The following is a 20326-nucleotide window of genomic DNA, read 5'->3' on the forward strand; positions in this document are numbered from 1 at the left end:
AACCACATGCTGCAGCTATTACAACAGCATGGCTTCATTGTAGAAGAGTCCTGATGCTGAATTGGCCTGCCTCAGACCAGATCTTTCACCTATAGACAACATTTAGCGCATCATTAAATGAAAAATATGTCAAAGATGACCACAAACTCTTGAGCAGCTGGAAACCTATATCAGGCAAGAATGGGACCAAATTCCAACACCAAAACTCCAGAAACTCATAACCTCGATGCCCAGACGTCTTCAAACTGTTTTGAAAAGAAAAGGAGATGCTACACCATGATAAACATGCCCCCGTCCCAACTATTTTGAGACCTGTAGCAGGCATCAAATTTGAAATGAGCTCATTTTGTGCATAAAATTGTAAAACTTCTCAGTTTAAACATTTATGTTATCTATGTTCTATTGTGAATAAAATATTGGCTCATGTGATTTGACCATCTTTTAGTTTTCATTTTTCATAAAAAAAAAAAAACGTCCCAACATTTCTGGAATTCGGGTTGTAATTTCTTTTTGCATTATTCATATGTTATCCAGATGTGAACAGGTTTTCACTGTGCGTCTGACTGTGTTTATGATCTCGTAGCCTCACCGCACCGTTTGCTAGGTGCTCTGATTGGCTGTTGCAGGCCCTGAGTCACTGTCACTCTCCCAGGAGGAGGATGTGAAGCCGGCGGGGGCGGAGACTGAGTGGGGCGTGTCTGTGTAGCCCAGCCCCTGGTACCGCCCCTGCGGGGAGGCGGGGACTGAGTGGCGCTCGTGGGACGTCCCAGCGAGGAGACTGGTGTGTTCACTCTGAACGACATCCGCTTCAGAGCCGAAGAACAGCTTACGGGGACGACCGAACACCGTACGGCCTGCAGAGCACACAAACCGCTCGTACGTTAAATGACAAATCATGACAAAAAAATTTCCGTTGTGTTCTGCGATCATGAGATCACAAAAGCTGGAGACAAATTGTCTTAGGACAGCATATTGATATCTAGCAACTGTCTAGAAACCACTGAGAACACCCTAGCAACCACCCAGGAAACTCAAACAAATTGCATAGCAACACCCTAGCAACCACAAACCATGGAGAACACCCTTGCATCTAGGAACACCGCAGCAATATCCTAGCAACTTCTTCCCAACCACATAGCAATGCTCTGGTGACCATCAGCTCATTTTCAACCATGGAGAACACCCTTGCATCTAGGAACACCCCAGCAACACCCTAGCAACAACATAGCAACGCCCTAGCAACCATCAGCTGCCTTGCAACCATGGAGAACACCATTGCATCTAGTTACACCACAGGAACACCCTAGTAATTGCCTAGCAACCACATAGCAGCGCTCTAGCAACCATCAGCTGCCTTGCAACCATGGAGAACACCCTTGCAACTAGTAACACCCCAGCAACACCCTAGCAACCACACAGAAAAGTCTACAAACTGCTTAGTGACACCCTAGCAACTGCCAAGCAACCAAATAGCAATGCCCTAGTGATCATCAGCTGCCTTGCAATCATGGAAAACACCCTTGAATCTAGGAAAACCCCAGCAACACCCTAGAAACTGCCTAGCAACCACATAGCAATGCCCTAGCAACCATCTGCTGCCTTGCAACCATGGAGAACTCCCCTGCAACTAGTAACACCCCGGCGACCACCCAGAAGACTCTACAAACTGCTTAGCAACACCCTAGCAACTGCCAAGAAACAACATAACAAAACCACCTATTTGTATTATTTAATAATAATTAATAATAACCAATAATAATTGTATTTATATTATTCAAATTTTTATAAAAAAAAATTGTTATATAAAGACAGTAATTATAAACAGCATTAGACGTGTGCATGATCGTTCTCACCGGCGTTGCGCACTTGCTCTGCGATGTCTGCGCGTATGTCTGAGACGTCCAGCATGGCGAGCAGCGAGTCGAAGCACGAGCCTTCATCATCCTCACGAACGTACGGACGACAGCTGAAACTGTAGTGATGAGCGATCGCTGCCAGAAACATCTCCAGACAGATGATGAAGTCCTGCACACACACACACACACACACACAAACACACGCTTAAACACATAGACAGTTCATCAAGACTAAATCATGTCCTCCTTTATTTCAATAAACAAAATATCTAATGTCTATGACATATCCTGATGTAAGCAGCTGTGTGTGTGTGTGTGCGAGAGAGTGTGTGTGTGTTTGTTCACCTGTAGTCCCGTGGCAACGGCTTCCACGCTGTCCCACTCCCAAGTGTGTTTGTCTGAAATCACTCCGACCTTCACCAGCAGAGCGATCAGCACAGCCTGCCTACAACACAAAACTACACGTCATATACAACGTCCCATGCTTTATTTCTCATTCTTGCATGTTTCACCCTAGCAACCACAAAGAAGCCCCTGCCTAGCAATACCCTAGCAACCCACTAAAAATCTAAAACCATCTATTATACCTATCAACTCCATTGCAAACACTGAGAACATCCTAGCAACCATCTATAACACCTAAGCTGTAAAATAAAAAGTTATCTATACTAGATACTGTTACTAGATAGTAACAGCTTACCATCTATAAACCATACAAACTGCCTACATTCCACATAGCAATGCCCTAGCAACCATCTATAACAACTATCACCTGCCTTGCAACCAACTGCCTAACAACACCCTAGCAACCACCCAGAAAACCCTACAAACTGCCTAGAAACACTCTACAAACTGCTTAGTACCACATAGCAACACCCTAGCAACCATCTATAACACCTATCACTTGCCTTGCAACCAACTGCCAATCAACACCCTAGCAACCACCCAGAAAATCCTACAAACTGCCTAGAAACACCCTAGCAACCACCTAGTACCACATAGCAACACCCTAGCAACCATCTGTCTTTAAATTCAGTATTATACTATTATTATACTAGTTTAGTGTCACCAAACAGCTGTCAAACATCAGCTTCAGATTCTCGCCGCTGCATTAGTGAGCGTGAACATGAACATGAACGTACCAGAAGGACACAAAGACGACGAGTTTGACGCAGAGCAGCTTGCCGACGGGTCTCAGAGGCTTCAGCTCTTCTCTCAGCATTCGGTAGAACAGCAGCAGGCAGTACATCGCAAACTTAACACAAAACAAGCAAATCAAACAAATCTTCCTCATTCGACTCCAGTGACCAGTAGTTCCAGACATTTGACTATAACATATAATTATATTATATTGAATTATTAGCATGTGTCAGTATCAGCAATACATTGATACATTTTCTTAGTGCCACAGTCTGTGACTATAATATAAATTCTATTTATAAATGAATAAATGTTGGTTACCAGCTGTGAGGCATTGTTGACGATAACGAGGTACGTCCAGGCGTTTCTGAAGCTGAAATTACCTTCATCATAAACTCCACACAGCTGACACACACTACAGCACAGAGACAGAGAGACCAACTGTCTGATTATATATATATATATATATATGTTTTATATATGTTTATCCATCAATATACATCATGAATTGTGATTGATCTAGATCAGTGGTTCTTAAAAAATGACTTAAAATGAACCCAAACAAGCTTTAAAATAAGCTAAAACAACTGAAAAGTTTGAAGTTAAAAAAGTCTTAGATTTGTTTCAGCTTTTGTCTTCTCCAGATGTTAACTGATGGACTGGAGTGGTGTGGATTATTGTGATGTTTTTATCAGCTGTTTGGACTCTCATTCTGACGGCACCCATTCACTGCAGAGCATCCATTGCTGAGACACTGATGCAGAGACACATTTCTACAAACCTGATGAAGAAACAAACTCATCTACATCCTGGATGACCTGATGGTGAGTAAACATTCAGCAAATGTTCATTTTTGGGTGAATTACTCCTTTAAGTCTTGTAAAAACACCCTCAAATATATGAGAAATTTGTAAAATAAATAAAATAAATAAATAAATATCTTACAGTAAATCTTCAGAACCACTGATCTAGATGAGTGTGTGTGTGTGTGTGTCGTACAGTGCAATGATGGTGGTTACAGGTCTCACTGCTGTGTACTGCAGAACTCCAAGCTTACATCTGAACAACAGAACCCTGAGAAAGACAGAGAGAGGTGTTCATCTTATTTCATTTCATTCGTGTGTGTGTGTGTGTGTGTGTGCTCACTCTCCCATGGTCCAGGGTGGGCAGCAGCAGAAAGGGGGCAGCAGGGGTCTCTGCTCCTGCACCTCCAGCATGAGCACCAGACTGGGATACTGATTCTCCAGGAAGTTCAGCAGGAACATCAGGAAGTTGTAGATGACATACGCCTCGTAGCATTCCCGACACGTGTCCACGTAGATGGCGATCTTGGGGTATTTTAGCGCTATCCACTGCAAGACACACAAATGCAGCTGTAGGACATTGTTCTCCTGACAATAAGCGTCAGTGACTCGGGATTCCTCCAGAAGACACAGAGGTGTTTGTTACTCACGCTGTCTAAGCTGTATATGGGAACCATCCAGAGAATCCTGGAACAACACACACACCATTATGAGTTATGTTATCTGCTGATTCTCATTTATAGGACAAGTGTGCGTGTTTGTGTTTGTGTTTGTGTGTGTGTTTGTGTGCATGTGTGTGTGTGTCTGTGTCTGTGTCTGTCAGATACCTGATGATGGGTTTCTGTAGCTCAGGTTGTGTGTAATGAACCAGATGTTGTAAAATCCCCCACAGTGAAATAGGGATCGTCAAACACACAAACACACCTGCGATGAACCACGCTTTAGTGTGTGTGCCCACCTACAACAACACAACGCACACACACATCAGTAAACATGATAGATAGATAGATAGATAGATAGATAGATAGATAGATAGATAGATAGATAGATAGATAGATAGATAGATAGATAGATAGATAGATAGATAGATAGATAGATAATAAACTATACAATGTTTACAATTCACAGATAGATAGAAATATATAATAAACTATATACACAATATTTACGATAGATATATAGATAGATAGATAGATATAGATAGACAGATAGATAGATAGATAGTTTATTGTTTAACTATCTATCCGTCTATGTACACAATATTTACGATAGATAGATAGATAGATGATAGATAGATAGATAGATAGATAGATAGATAGATAGATAGATAGATAGATAGATAGATAGATAGATAATAAACTATACAATATTTACAATTCACAGATAGATAGATAGAAATATATAATAAACTATATACACAATATTTACGATAGATATATAGATAGATAGATATAGATAGACAGATATATAGATAGTTTATTGTTTAACTATCTATCTGTCTATGTACACAATATTTACGATAGATAGATAGATAGATAGATAGATAGATAGATAGATAGATAGATAGATAGATAGATATAGATAGATAGATAGATAGATAGATAGATAATAAACTATACAATATTTACAATTCACAGATAGATAGAAATATATAATAAACTATATACACAATATTTACGATAGATATATAGATAGATAGATAGATATAGATAGATAGACAGATAGATAGTTTATTGTTTAACTATCTATCTGTCTATGTACACAATATTTACGATAGATAGATAGATAGATAGATAGATAGATAGATAGATAGATAGATAGATAGATAATAAACTATACAATATTTACAATAGACAGATAGAAATATATAATAAACTATATACACAATATTTACGATAGATAGATAGATAGATAGATAGATATAGATAGATAGACAGATATAGATAGATAGTTTATTGTTTAACTATCTATCTGTCTATGTACACAATATTACGATAGATAGATAGATAGATAGATAGATAGATAGATAGATAGATAGATAGATAGATAGATAGATAATAAACTATACAATATTTACAATAGACAGATAGAAATATATAATAAACTACATACACAATATTTATAGATAGATAGATAGATAGATAGATAGATAGATAGATAGATAGATAGATGATAGATAGATAGATAGATAGATAGATAGATAGACAGATATAGATAGATAGTTTATTGTTTAACCATCTATCTGTCTATGTACACAATATTTAGGATAGATAGATAGATAGATAGATAGATAGATAGATAGATAGATAGATAGATAGATAGATAGATAGATAGATAGATAGATAGATAGATATCACAAACTGCACAAAATGGTATATTACAACAAATATAAATACATAATATAAACTATACACACAATATTTACAGTAAACTCAACGTGTGTATGAAATATCCTGCAGTTCATCATACTCTAACAGAAACAGCAGCATGTTATGGTGTCAGTGTGCAGCTCTAATGAGGTTTTAATGAATTTGATGATGTTTAATGAATCACCTCGGCTCTCCGCAGCTCCCACGCGCACAGCGGCAGCGCCACCGCGAGCACGAGCGCGAACAGCAGCGCGGCGAGCGGCCGGATCCAGCGCCGCCAGACCGGCATCTTCACCGACACCGAGCCTCGCCTCACACCGACGCGCTCGAGCGAGGACGCTGCTCGCAAACAGGGCGTGATTACCGCACCGGCCAAATCACGAACCCTACTATTGAGAAGGCTAAGCTCATGAATATTAAACAGGAGAGGCTGACGTTGCTTGGTAACCTGCTTGGAGCTTCAGAGCACACACGCTAATTAAATATTCATGAGCCAGACCTTCACGATTTACAGCTCTGAGCCGGACAGACGTAATCTAATTAATATTCATAGCCACAAGATTCGCTGCTTGCTATGTGCGCGCTCAGTTACTAAAATTGCGTTTCAGCCAATCAGTTAGCTCTATCCGGCGGACGTCACATTACGTAATTAATATTCATGAGCTAAGCCCTCGCTGTAGTAGGATTTTTTTTCCCCCGCTGTACAGGATTTGTTAATTTGTGGTCTTTCGTTATGAACGTAATATGTTGTTATATATTGTTGTTGTTGTTATTTCCGTTCTATTTTAGCTACAAAACTATGGGGCGCCGTTTCTAAAATAAAATGTGTAAGAAAAACTGGTCAAATTCTGTCAGATTTAACTACCAAAATAAATACATTTTGCAAGATTAACCTAAATAAGCTTTATGCTATTTTTTATTACTATATTAGGCTACTATATAAAAAAATAAAAGCTAAATCTAGGCTAAATGTTTCATCTTAATTTGAAATCTTCTTTTTATATCTAAATCTAAATGTTAAATATACAAATAAATCTGAAATATATAGGCTATATAATGGCACTTTATTTGCACAGAATGGTTGTCTAATGTTTTTAATAGATAGGCCTATAGATCTGACAAAATGACAAAGAATGAAAAAAATAATGTTAATGGTTATTTTTATTAATATTAATAATATTTTACAACCGACTACTATACTTTTCCAACATGAAACACATTCATATAAAACTGTGGATGTTTCATGAGTAATTAAAACCGATCTCGGTCCTTTAATGACCCTCGTAATTCTGTCAGAAATTATTTCCTGGGAAAAAACCTTCCGTTTCCGTTACTATGAGAAGTCAATTATGTGGGAATAAAACCATAATCCTGTCTCTGAAGTTGACAGTTTCACAACCAACAGACCACACACTCTGACTTTGATAAACACACATCAAATATTTATTTACAACATCTTAAACAGAAAGGACATTTCATTTTAAAGTCTTCTCACAGCTGTTTTCAGAGCTACCGACTCATTTAAACAACATGGCTGAGCAAAACAGCCATCATTATCCCTATGAAAATGTTATGTAGCCTACATTTAAAGTTTAATATGTGATTTAATGTTACTTAATTCTACAGTTTCTAATAAATTACTTCACGTCGACGCGGTTGTTTTTCTTAACGCAATTAAACATAAACAATGAAAGAAAGTGGCGCGAAGACTTACCCCGATTAACAAGGGGCTAATAATGTTGATGTATCCGAATCGAAACGCCGCACGCTGGCGATGAAAACGGTGTAAATGCAACGAAAACTCACTCCAAACATGCATAAAAACGCTGTTTACAAACCAACTGAAAGTGTAATCTATTCAATATACAAATCATCAAATACCATCACATACAAAGTTTCTGTATAATTTTGTTAATTTTCAGGCATGTTTTATGGAGGCAAATAGGCTATGTGCCGTTAAAAGTGTCCCCGTTATAAAATTTATTTGGGATCAGGTTATAAAACTATATGTGACCATATCTGGTCCACAAAATCAGTCATAATAAGCTTTCCATTGATGTATGGTTTGTTATGATAGGACAACATTTGGCCGAGATACAACTATTTGAAAATCTGGAATCTGAGGGAGCAAAAAAATCGAAATATTGAGAAAATCACTTTTAAAGTTGTTCAAATGAAGTTCTAAGCAATGCATATTACTAATCAATAAAAATGTACACTTTACAAAATATCTTCATGGAACATGATCTTTACTTAATATCCTAATGATTTTTGGCATAAAAGAAAAATGGATAATTTTGACCCATACAATGTATTGTTGGCTATTGCTACAAATATACCTGTGCTGCTTATGACTGCTTTTGTGCTGCAGGGACACATATTATGGTTTGTGGATTCAGGCTTATTTACTAAACCATTGATTCAAAACCATTGATTCGCAATGTAATGGCATTGATTAATATGTTGTATCGTTTATGTTGAGTTCAGACTACAGTTATGTTTCTAAACCAAATAAATTCTCATCCGGTAGTGGCAAAGTGTCCATCATATCTGTTTTTTGCAGATCTGATAAATCTGAAAACTGACCAATCACAAACGCTCTCTGGCCGTCAGTCATTTTGCGTTTTCAGGTTTGCTGGCATCGGGTTGGCTGAGACGGCTTTGAGGGGCGGGCATTTAGGGAGGGGCGTGGCGTTTGATGCCATAGGGAAGTATGAAGGCACGTTCACGTCAAGAACGATACGTATAGCGATAACTATTTTAGTGTCCACATCAGCGGACCATAACATTCTGTTTATTTTAAGCCCGTGCACGCATTAAATGTGCGAACTCTATCGACTCGGGTGGATTCTGATAAACTGTCAAAGTTTTTCATCAGCTTTAAAAAATCATTCAGAGAGAACCATAATGTTGCTCTTTGTCATTATCATTAAATGTAGTTGTGGACTTCACTATTCTAATAGAATTAGAATGATTATCAAAACTTTATAGTTATAGTTATCTCCTTTGGTGTGAATGACCCTTAATTCTGTGGCTACCCAGCTAACAAAACTACGTTCTAAGAACGTTTTACTAACGTTTCCAATTAAGTTATAAAGAATGTTTTCTAAACATTTAAAAAGTCCAGTTTTTTATGTTTTAGTTTTTGAAAGTTTTTTACTTAGTTATGTAAATGTTAAGGTAACATTCCATTTTATAATTTTGCAAACATGTGAACGTTACTTTTGAATGTTCTCTGAAACAACCAGTAACATTTAAAAAACTTTAGACAAACATCCAACTAAAACATTTAAGAAAAAAAGTTTCATGAAAGAAGAATAAATATTGTGTTTTTGGTAACATTTTGAGAACATTATTAGTTAGTCTAACGTAAAAAAATAAAAAACATTAGATCAACATCCAACTAAAACGTCTCAGGAATATATAAAGATATAAATATAAACTCGCAATTCTGAGAAATAAAGTCGCAATTGCGAGAAAAAAAGTTAGAATTGCGAGAAAAAAAGTTGCAATTGCGAGTTTATATCTCAGAATTGTGAGTTTATATCTCGCAATTGCGAGTTTATATCTCGCAATTCTGACTTAATAACTCGCAATTGCGACTTTATTTCTCAGAATTGCGAGTTTATCTCACAATTCTGACTTTTTATCTCGCAATTGCGACTTTATATCTCACAGTTCTGAGAAAAAAAGTCAGAATTGTGAGATAAAAAGTCGCAATTACCTTGTTTTATTTTTTATTCAGTGGCGGAAACAGGCTTCCATAGTTATTAGTTGGTCTAACATTTAAAAAAAAAAAAATGTAGGTGAACGTTCAACTAAAGCATTTAAAAAAAAAGAGTCCCGTGAACAATGTATAAATAACATTTTTGTGCAAACGTTAAATTATTATTTAGTCTAACAATTAAAAAAAGTTTAGATGAATGTCCAACTAAAACATTTCAGAAATACATTCAATGAACAATGTATAAATAACGTTTTTGTGTGAACGTTTTGAGAACATTTAGTTTGTCTAACATTTTATATTTTATAGATGACTGTCCAACTAAACGTTTCAAAAAACTATTATTAATTTGTGTATATCATTTAAAAAAAATGTTATACGAACATCCGACTAAAACATTTCTGAAAAATGGGGGTTGTGCTAACATTTTGAGAATGTTATTAGTTTCTCTAACAAAAAACGTTAGGTGAATGCTCAACTAAGATGTTTCAGAAAATTTCTTTTTTTTTTTTTGTGCTAATGTTTTGAGAACATTATTAGTCTAGCAGTTTTAAGAAAGTTAGATTAATCTCCAATTAAAACGTTTCAGAAAACTCGTTCCTCTATATTGAACTGACTGCTAAATAAAATAATGGTTCCCAAAAAAAAGAAAACGCGTTCCATGAATGACGTATAAATAATGTTTTTGTGTGAACGTTTTGAGAATGTTATTAAAGACTAGATATCTTTGAATGAACGTTCTATAAACGTAAGTTTGTTTATAACTTTGAGAGAACCTTTCCAGAACGTTCTGAGAATATTCCCTGTTAGCTGGGCAGTTTGTGAAACATCTGAAATCACTTACAGCACATTGAAAATGCATGTTTATGTTTACAAAATATGATGCATACACCACAAAAAGATGCACTTTCTTTGTCATAATAGTATGCACACAGTTAACCAGTGCAGTAGATATAATTATATAAATATATATGTTGATATCTCTGTAGTCAGGGTGTGGTTGAGGTCAGTTGTAGCTGTCCTTGCGCAGCGCGGTCCGGTCCGATAAGCCGTTCTGATCAGGGCTCTTGTACTGGAAGCTGGTCCCGTTCAGGGGCACGACGCTGCTCAAGAGCGAGCCGCCCGGATAACACCAGCAACACAAACACGACTGACAGAGACAGAGACAGAGAGACAGCAGAGATTAGATCATCACAGCATCACTGCGCTCTGTTATCACACTCATTACAGCTCTCTGTACCCTGAAGCAGTTCTTGAACTTCTTGCTGACGAAGTAGAGGATTATGGGATTGATGCAGGAGTTGATGGTGGCCAGATTTATACTCAGGTAATCAAACACCAGCAAGAAACTGAGACACAAAAACAACAACACCAACAGGTGAAAATTAAGAAAGATTAATTTTGCAAAATTACAATACACAAAGAATTGCATTTCTGCAGAACAAGCTACGGCAATATGTTTCTTCTTATTTCATTGATGCATTACTATGAAATATGCTATGGCTTTGTGTGTGTCAATGTTATTATAATTGATTTAAAATAAAATCATAAAAAAATTGTTACTTGAAATAAAATATAAAAAAAATTAACATTTATGTTATTAAAATGAAACTCTTTCATTTTAATTTCATTTTTTATTACTGTTTTTTTACATTTATTTTAATTAATTATATTTTTTAATTAATGTTATTTTAACATTATGTTCATGCTCTCATAGTATTGTTTTAGTCCAACTTTAAAATTTAAGTTTCATTAAGTTTAATTTGTATTAATTGTTTATTAATAAAAATAGTTTTATTTGTATGTTTGTAAACATTTTCAATGTTATTTTAACATTATGTCATGCATTTATGATATTGTGTTAGTCCAACTTTAAAAGTTAAGTTTTATTAATAAGTTTAATTTTTATTAATGAAAAAATGTAACAAAATTAAAATAATAATTACATTTTTTTATTAGTTACATCAAATGAAACTAAATGAAAATAAGAATTGTTGCCTTGGCAACTAACTGAAATAAAACAAGTTTTTGGATTTATTTATTTTTATATCAGGGGAACAAAACAGCACCTTGGTTCATTTGTATGGCTTTGAACGTGCTGTGAAATAAAAACTATATATATGTATTTAAATGAAAAACTAATAATAATGACAAAAACACAATAATTACTAAAACTTTAACTAAAAATAAAATGAAAACATGAATTTAAAATTTTTATAGAAACTATATTAGTATATTAGTGTGTGTGGTGTGTGTGAGAGAGTGAGTGTGTGTGTGTGTGTGTGTGTGTGCGTGCACGTTTTTGTGACAAATCAGGACATAAATGTGTGTAATGACGTGGGTCTGACAGGTATTACAAGGTGAAGGTGACTTTTCAGGACATTGACCCATGTCCCCACTTTGCAAAACACTTATAAATCACACAGAATGGAGTGTATTGAAAATCTGAAATAGCAGAAAGTCTCCTGTAAGGGGTAGGTTTAGGTGTAGGGTTGGTGTAGGACAATAGCACATACAGTTTGTACAGTATAAAAACCATTACGCCTATAACGTGTGTGTGTGTGTGTGTGTGTGTGTGTTACTTCAGCAGGTCGCAGCGGCCGACGTCGTTCTGAAAATAAACCATCTTCTTGAGGATGCGACTGAGATGCAGCGGAAACCAGCAGAGAGCGAAGATCAGCACCAGAGAAAACACGGCCTTCGCCACCTCACGCCTCTGCGCACACACACACACACACACACACACACACACACACTCATTAGTTAACGATGGTCTCGGCTGGGTCATTCAGCGTTGAGTGTTCCGAGATGACCAAACACCTGAGAAGAGATGATGGCAACACCTCAGAGGACCACGGAGGATGCCAACCCTCAGACAACACATAATTACCAAGTTAAGTCTGTCATAACTTAAATATATTGGGTTTCTTCTGAGTGTATGTGTATATGTATATATATATATATATATATATATATATATATATGTGCATGTGTGTGTATGTGTATGCATATATATATATATATAGTAGAAACTTAATTTCCTGTAAAGCTGCTTTGCAACGATTGTATCGTAAAAAGCACTATACAAATAAACTTGAATTGAGTGTTCGGTTCTTCACCTGCTTGAGGTGTTCGCTCAGAGAAAACTTCAGGCTGCCCTTCCTGTTGCTCAGCATCTCACAGGTCATGAGTGTGTAGAAGACGGCCGTACAAACCAGCGGCACGCAGAAATAAAAGCCAAACAACCACCAGACCTTCACGTCCCTGTAGAACTACACACACACACACACACACACACCACACAAGAACACAAATCATATAACAAACACATCGTCAAAACACACAACATTTCCACATTTCATATGCAAATGTAAAATAAGTGCATTAAAACATTGATGGAGCACATTTAGTTATTTGTTTTAATTATGAAAACAGCTAATTAAAATATTTTATAAATTATGTATACATATACATATATGTAGATATAAGAAAATAAACATATAATCTTTAGAAACACTTGGAATATATATTCTTATATTATATTATATTATAAAATAAATATATTCATATAATAATAGTAATATATGTAGTTATTACATAAATTTTTATGTAATAATTGTAAGTAAACAATATATTAAAATTATTATACATACATAATGAATATAAATAAATGTTATTTTACATTATATTTATATTGTTTTTACATGTATGTATATATGTACATTTTGTATATATAATTTATTATATGTTATATAAAACATATATTAATATAATAATAATGTATGTAATTATATAAATATATATTATACATATAATAAGTAGGCTAAGAATATTTTAAATAAATGTATATTATTTTTATAACATATTTATAATTTATATATTCTAGAATGATTTTATATAATATTAAATAATTTTATAGCATATGTTGTACATCATCTAAAAATTATTTTATAGATAATATATTTTATAGATTTGTCTCTTTAAAAATATATACGTGTGTATATACAGTATATATATATATTCTTATTTATTATATTATGTTATATAATACATGTATTAATATAATAATAATATATGTACTTATTACATAAATATATTTGTATAATAAATAAAATAAGTAAAGAAATTTGTTTAAAATACATTTGCATTAGTTTTATATTATATAATTATTTTATATATTCTAAAATGATTTTATAGATAATATATGTTATAGTTCCTCTCTTTAAAAATATATATTATTAAAAAACAAATTTGAAAACTTCAAATGCCATAAAACTTTTATTAAAAATGTAATATTGTAATAAAAATAGTAGGAACACATAATTGATGTCCGTAGCTGTTGCGTGTTCGTACCGTCATGAAGGGTGTCTCTGGTTTCAGCATGCAGGTGCGGATGGTGACGTTGTTGTAGTCGAAAATGACCATTTTGAAGCCGATGGCCTCCGGAACGGCCAGAACTACAGCCAGCAGCCAAATACACACGATCTCCACAGCCGTGGACACAGGGATCCCCACACCCTGAACACGACTCCACGACGCTACCGCACGATACCTGCACACACACACACACACACACACACACACTGACCAACTCAAACTCGAGAAGCTTATGTTATCAGACACTTTTTTTCTTGCAAAAGCTTGCAAAAAGCACTGCATTCAAAATATCACAAACACGTTTGTATTATGTTGCAAACACCTTTGCCATAATATTATATTTCTGGATATATCATATACACACACAGTTATTCAAAACCTAAAGCTCTTCTTTCATGAGCTCCTGTCTACATTTCTGTACAAGATTGAAAGTAATTGGCAGAGAGATGTTAAAAAACTTTTTTTTTACTGAAGAATTTGTGGTTGTGAATATAGTATTACAGAAACACATGTAGTTGTGTAGATGTGTGTTTATTGATTAGTTGGTGTTCAGTGAAGCACATGTGAGGAGTTAATGATCAATTAGTGTGGCTTTTTGATTGGTTGTGATTTGTGTGTGTTAAGTGTGTGTTGTGTTTTGCAAAAAGTGTTTTATGAAATCGAAAACCAAGTCAAAGGTTGAGAATTAGCGTATGGTTTTGCAGATTTGGTGTGTGCTTCTGCTGTTTGAGTGTCAGATTTCAGAAACTGTGTGACAAGGAAAGATTCTGTGTGGAAGCAGCTGAAAAAACGTTAATATTTCATGCACGCTCTCATAACGCTGAGAGGAAACATTCTTAGAACTTTGTTATTTGTACTTGATGAAAGTTCTCAATGTTACGAGAAAACGCTATATTAAACATAAATGTTACATTTTGGGTGTAAATAAGGTTAGTGGAATGTTGTAAGAAACATTTTTGTAACTTTTAAATAACATTCTAATCACAACAAGAAACCTGGACATTTCAAAACAATCTTCCCACAACATTTTTATAACTTAAATGTGTTACCTGGGCAGACGGATGAAATTACAGCTAACAGGAAAAGTTCTCAGAGCGTTCTGGGAAGGTTTTCTCAGAGTTATCAAACTTTCTTCCAGTAACGTTAATGGAACGTTTATTCAAATGTATCTGGTTTTTAATAATGTTCTCAAAATGTTACCACAAACACTAAAAACATTAATACATCTGAAACGTATTAAATTTACACATTGTTCAAGGAATGTTATTTTGTTTAAATGTTTTAATTGGATGTTCATGTAACATTTTCTAAATGTTACTTGTTTCAGAACATTCAGAGAATGTTTAAAAGTAACGTTCCCAGCAGTCATAAGCAGCACAGCTATATTTGTAGCAATAGCCAACAATACATTGCATGGGTCAAAATTATATGTTTTTCTTTTATGCCAAAAATCAAGTAAAGATCATGTTCCATGAAGATATTTTGTACATTTCTTACCGTAAATATATCAAAACTTAATTTTTGATTAGTAATATGCATTGCTAAGAATTCATTTGAACAACTTTAAAGGTGATTTTCTCAATATTTAGATTTTTTTGCACCCTCAGATTCCAGATTTTCAAATAGTTGTATCTCAGACAAATATTGTCCGATCCTAACAAACCATACATCAATGGAAAGATTATTTATTCAGCTTTCAGATAAGAATTGACACTTATGACTGGTTTTGTGGTCCAAGGTCACATACTGTTTGCAAAATAATAAAATGGAATGCATCCCTAATGTTTAAGAATTTATTTATTTATTTATTTTAATGTTTTCATGGAACATTCAGAAATAATATTTTCATAACTTAATGGGGATGTTAGTAAAACATTCTTAGAATGTTTTTAGCAAGTTTTGTACTTAAAGTTTTTACTTGAAGATATTAAGTTGATTTTATTTTCTTGTGTGTGTGTGTGTGTGTTACCTGTCCACACTGAGCGCACACAGATTGAGAACCGTTATTCCGACTGACGCTTTCTGTAGAAACGGCATGAGTTTGCACAGGAACAGACCGAACACACTGTCATCGAAGGGCCACCGCATCGCCAGCAGCTACAACACACACACATTTGTTTTTGTGAAAAGTGGGACTCTCCATAGGCGTAATGGTTTTTATACTGTACTTACTGTATGTGTTATTGTCCTACACCAACCCTACACCTAAACCTACCCCTTACAGGAGACTGTCTGCTATTTCAGATTTTCAATACACTCCATTCTGTGTGATTTATAAGTGTTTTGAAAAGTGGAGACATGGAGTAATGTCCTGAAAACACACAACATTGTGTGATATATTTAAAGACTGAAGCACTTTTATCTTCATAACAGTGTGTGTGTGTGTGAAGTGGGTCACGTGTGTGTGTGTGTGTGTGTGTGTGTGTGTGTGTGTGTGTGTGATTGAATGTGTGATGAGTGTTAGACTGATAACTGTCCCAAAATAAGTCTGACTGACCCACTTCTGCACGTTTACCTGAGTGTTGTTATTATTAATTATAACTAAAGCTATTAAAAAACACTTTCATTAGCTGAAATATTTTACAATAGTTTTCAAAATAATCTATTTTTCAAATTTCATACATACTGTATGATAAAATATTATTAAACAAATTTAAACAAAGTTAATGTTTACTTGAAATATACAATTATACTTGTATTCATATATTTATTTTAAAATAAATGTATTTATACGCTGTATATGTTTATATTATAGATAAGACATTTAAATAAGACTATATCAATAGTACAACATAATATATATTATTGATTGTATTGTGATTATATAATAAATACGTGATAACATAATAATAACACATAATAAATATTTTCTATAATTATACAAATAAATTTATTTTATACTGTATTTACTTTATTTAATTATATGTAATTTATAATGTATTATTATATATAATTTATATGTAATATTTTCATATCACATTTATGCATTTGTATGTGCAGAAATAATTGAACTAAAATGAGTTTAATACTGAAACAAAATAAAAATTAAAAAATTAAAACTGAAATAAAAAATAAACCTAAATAGAAATCTAATAAAAAAAAAAAAACAGGCAAATAATGCAAACTTACTAAAACCTAAACTAAAAATGAATTAACAACATTAAAAGCCAATTTCAAATAATAATAATACATAAAATATACTAATATATTATAACACTGAGACTAATATTAAATAACACTGACCTAGGTATCTAAATATTAGACCTATGAAGCTAATTATATTAATTATAGACTAATAAAACTCCCATTATTTACATGCTATGTCAATCATTTTTTTGAGGATGACACCAAAAGCAAGTTTGTGTCCAAATTATCGTTAATAAACGCACACATGTGATGGAGTGATCTGATTGGTTCTTGACGCCTGTGTTTGTCAGCTTTGATCACAGGAATAAATTACATTTTACAATATATTCAAATAGAAAACAGTTACTATAAATAGTCAAAATATCACTGCTTTTGCTGTACGTTGGATCAAATAAATGCAGGCTTGGTGAGAGACTTCTTCTAAACAAATATTAAAAATCGTACTTTCGACTGGTAGTGTATATTAACTAAAGACTGATTAAAACCCAAACCCCCATTATTTACATGATTTGTCAATCATTTTTTGAGGATGACACCAAAAGCAAGTTTGTGTCCAAATTATCGCTAATAAACGCACACACATGTGATGGAGTGATCTGATTGGTTCGTTACCTTATAGACGTTGATGGGTATGTCGATGGCGATGTAGATGAGGTCTCCCAGCGCCAGGCTGGCGATCAGAGCGTTCGGGCCGTTCCTCATGGTCTTGTTGAGGTAGATGATCCTCAGCAGCGTGGCGTTTCCCACCATCCCCACCACGAAGATGAGGCAGGACAGGACGGTGTTGACGTATTTGAACAAGCCCTCGATGTAGGTCCTCCTCAGACACGCTGGGGGCCGCGATAGCGGCCGGACGCGAACCGACCCGACAGCTCTGGGGTCAGAGGTCACGCGGTTTGACCCCGAGGGCGGCGTCGGAGACCGGTGACCTGAGCTGGGGTCGGCGGAGAGCTGGAAGCCATCGGATGAGTTTGATTGACAGTTTCCTCCACCAATCAGCACACAGGATACGGCGGCCATTAGCAGGATTTTGGGGGTCCGCATTGTGGATCAAAGACCCCTGTTGTCAAGAGTTCGGTGGAAAGTGTCTCTACAGGATACAAACAAAGAGAAACTGTTCTGGGTTCGATACAATGCCACTTTATGGGCGGCGTCTGTGAGGCGTTCACTCAAAAATCACTTTTAGAGGCTTTAAACTTCAAAATTTCACCCCAAGACTAGTGTGAATCAATCACTCGTCTAAGAACATATACATCCACTACACTGCAAAAAATGTATTTTTGTATAAATATCTATGCATTTACTTGACAAGTAAAATGACTGAAAATATTATCCAAATTTTGTTAGTTTTTGCTTAAAACAAGCAAAAATATCTGCCAATGGAGTAAGATAAATAATCTTAATCAAAGATTTTTTTACTAGATATTTTTACTTGTTTTAAGCAAAAACTAACAAAATTTGGATAATTTCAGAAAGCAAGACATACCTAATAAGTATTTTTACTTGTCAAGTAAATGCATCTTAATTCCAGAATTTGTAGATATTTATACTACAATACAAGACAAAAATACTAAGGAAGAAAATCTTTTTTTTTTGCAGTGATAAACATGACAACTTTCGTTTGATATGCGAAAAATACAATAAATACAATAGATGTTTGCGTAGAGAAATCGGTAAAACGGTTAAATTGCTAAAAAGGAAGATTTGTCTGCTTATATAATGCACATTGCATTTGAAAGAATGTTCCCATTAAGTTACAAAAATGTTATTCCAGTTCTTTCCAGTTTTTTAAAAGGCGAGCATCAAGGAAATGTTCAACTGTATGGCGAACATTATGGAAAAATTACTTTTGAAGGTTCTCTGAACATTTTGAAACAACTAGTAGGCTATCGTTTAAAAAAACGTTGGAAGAACATCCAACTAAAACGTTTTACACTGTAAAAAGTGATAAGTTGACTTAACTTAAAAAAATTGAGGAAACCCGTTGCCTTAAAGTAATTAATTAAATAATAATAAAAAAAAAAACACTACTTAACAATTCACTTAACTTATTTAAAAAAAATTATTATTACTTAATAACTTTAAGGCAACACGTTTCCTCAAATTTTTTAAGTTAAGTCAACTTATCACTTTTTACAGTGTAGAAATAAAATTCCATAAATGTTTTGAGAACATTATTAAAGACCAGATTCCCAGCTAACAAAAATATGTTCTATTTGCTAATATTCCCATTAAGTTATAACAATTTTATTTTTTAATGTTCTCTGAACTAAAAAAAAAAGAAAAGTTTTTACAATTTTTTTTAACGTTTTTTCTTGGTTACGTGAACATTAAGGAAACATTCAGAAATAACAATTTTATAATTTAATGGAAACATTAGCTAAATGCTCATAGAGCATATTTTTGTTAACTGGGTCTTTAATAATGTTCTCTGAATGTGAGCAGAAAAAACATTATACAAAATTTATGGAACTTTTTTTCCCTACTGAAACCTTTAAATGATGTTTTAATTAGACATTTTAATGTTCTTAGGAATGTTCTTCTAACATTTTTTAAATGTTACTATTTGTTTTAGAACAGTCGGAGAACGTTCAAAAGTAACATTCCTGTAATGGTTGCAAAATGCTAAAATGGAATGTTTTTTTTTGTTGTTGTTTTTTTTGTATAAATGTCATTTTTTAATGTATTGTAAAATGCAAAAACACATTTAGGCTTTTGCTGCACATTGCTTAATTTTTTATCAGTGGTAACTGATAATATAACTCAGATGATGCACAAACTACAACAGTCGGTCACACATGTCAGTGTTTGCGTCTCAAATGCAACACGCTTCTCTGGAAACTTAACGGAAAGCCACAAACACACTGTTCACATCAGTTCAGCCGAATCACATCAAACGAACTGATTCAC

At 34.3% G+C, this 20326-nt stretch overlaps 2 protein-coding genes across 2 annotated transcripts in view; both read right to left on the reverse strand.

The window, feature by feature from the left end:
• Positions 1 to 454: 454 nt before the first annotated feature.
• LOC131532109 (transmembrane protein 184C-like) lies at positions 455 to 6584 on the reverse strand. The gene is made up of 10 exons (XM_058763515.1): positions 6353 to 6584; positions 4627 to 4757; positions 4450 to 4486; positions 4143 to 4348; positions 3996 to 4070; positions 3318 to 3411; positions 2999 to 3111; positions 2202 to 2301; positions 1854 to 2025; positions 455 to 854 (listed from the first exon to the last, which is right to left on the reverse strand). The coding sequence occupies exons 1-10, from the start codon at positions 6455 to 6457 to the stop codon at positions 601 to 603; spliced, it is 1287 nt and encodes a 428-aa protein (XP_058619498.1). The 5' UTR covers positions 6458 to 6584; the 3' UTR covers positions 455 to 600.
• Positions 6585 to 10307: 3723 nt separating this feature from the next.
• The window catches only part of ednrab (endothelin receptor type Ab), an 11077-nt gene continuing 1058 nt past the window's right edge, over positions 10308 to 20326 (reverse strand). Inside the window, exons 2-8 of the mRNA XM_058763514.1 lie at positions 18029 to 18506; positions 16239 to 16366; positions 14246 to 14444; positions 13012 to 13164; positions 12475 to 12608; positions 11133 to 11241; positions 10308 to 11042 (exon numbers count right to left, since the gene is read on the reverse strand). Coding sequence (XP_058619497.1) covers positions 10899 to 11042; positions 11133 to 11241; positions 12475 to 12608; positions 13012 to 13164; positions 14246 to 14444; positions 16239 to 16366; positions 18029 to 18460 — 1299 coding nt within the window. The 5' untranslated portion in view covers positions 18461 to 18506 and the 3' untranslated portion in view covers positions 10308 to 10898. The remainder of the gene's footprint in view (positions 11043 to 11132; positions 11242 to 12474; positions 12609 to 13011; positions 13165 to 14245; positions 14445 to 16238; positions 16367 to 18028; positions 18507 to 20326) is intronic.

The sequence above is a fragment of the Onychostoma macrolepis genome, chromosome 23 (assembly GCF_012432095.1).
Source record: "Onychostoma macrolepis isolate SWU-2019 chromosome 23, ASM1243209v1, whole genome shotgun sequence".
NCBI classification, from domain to species: Eukaryota; Metazoa; Chordata; class Actinopteri; order Cypriniformes; family Cyprinidae; genus Onychostoma; species Onychostoma macrolepis.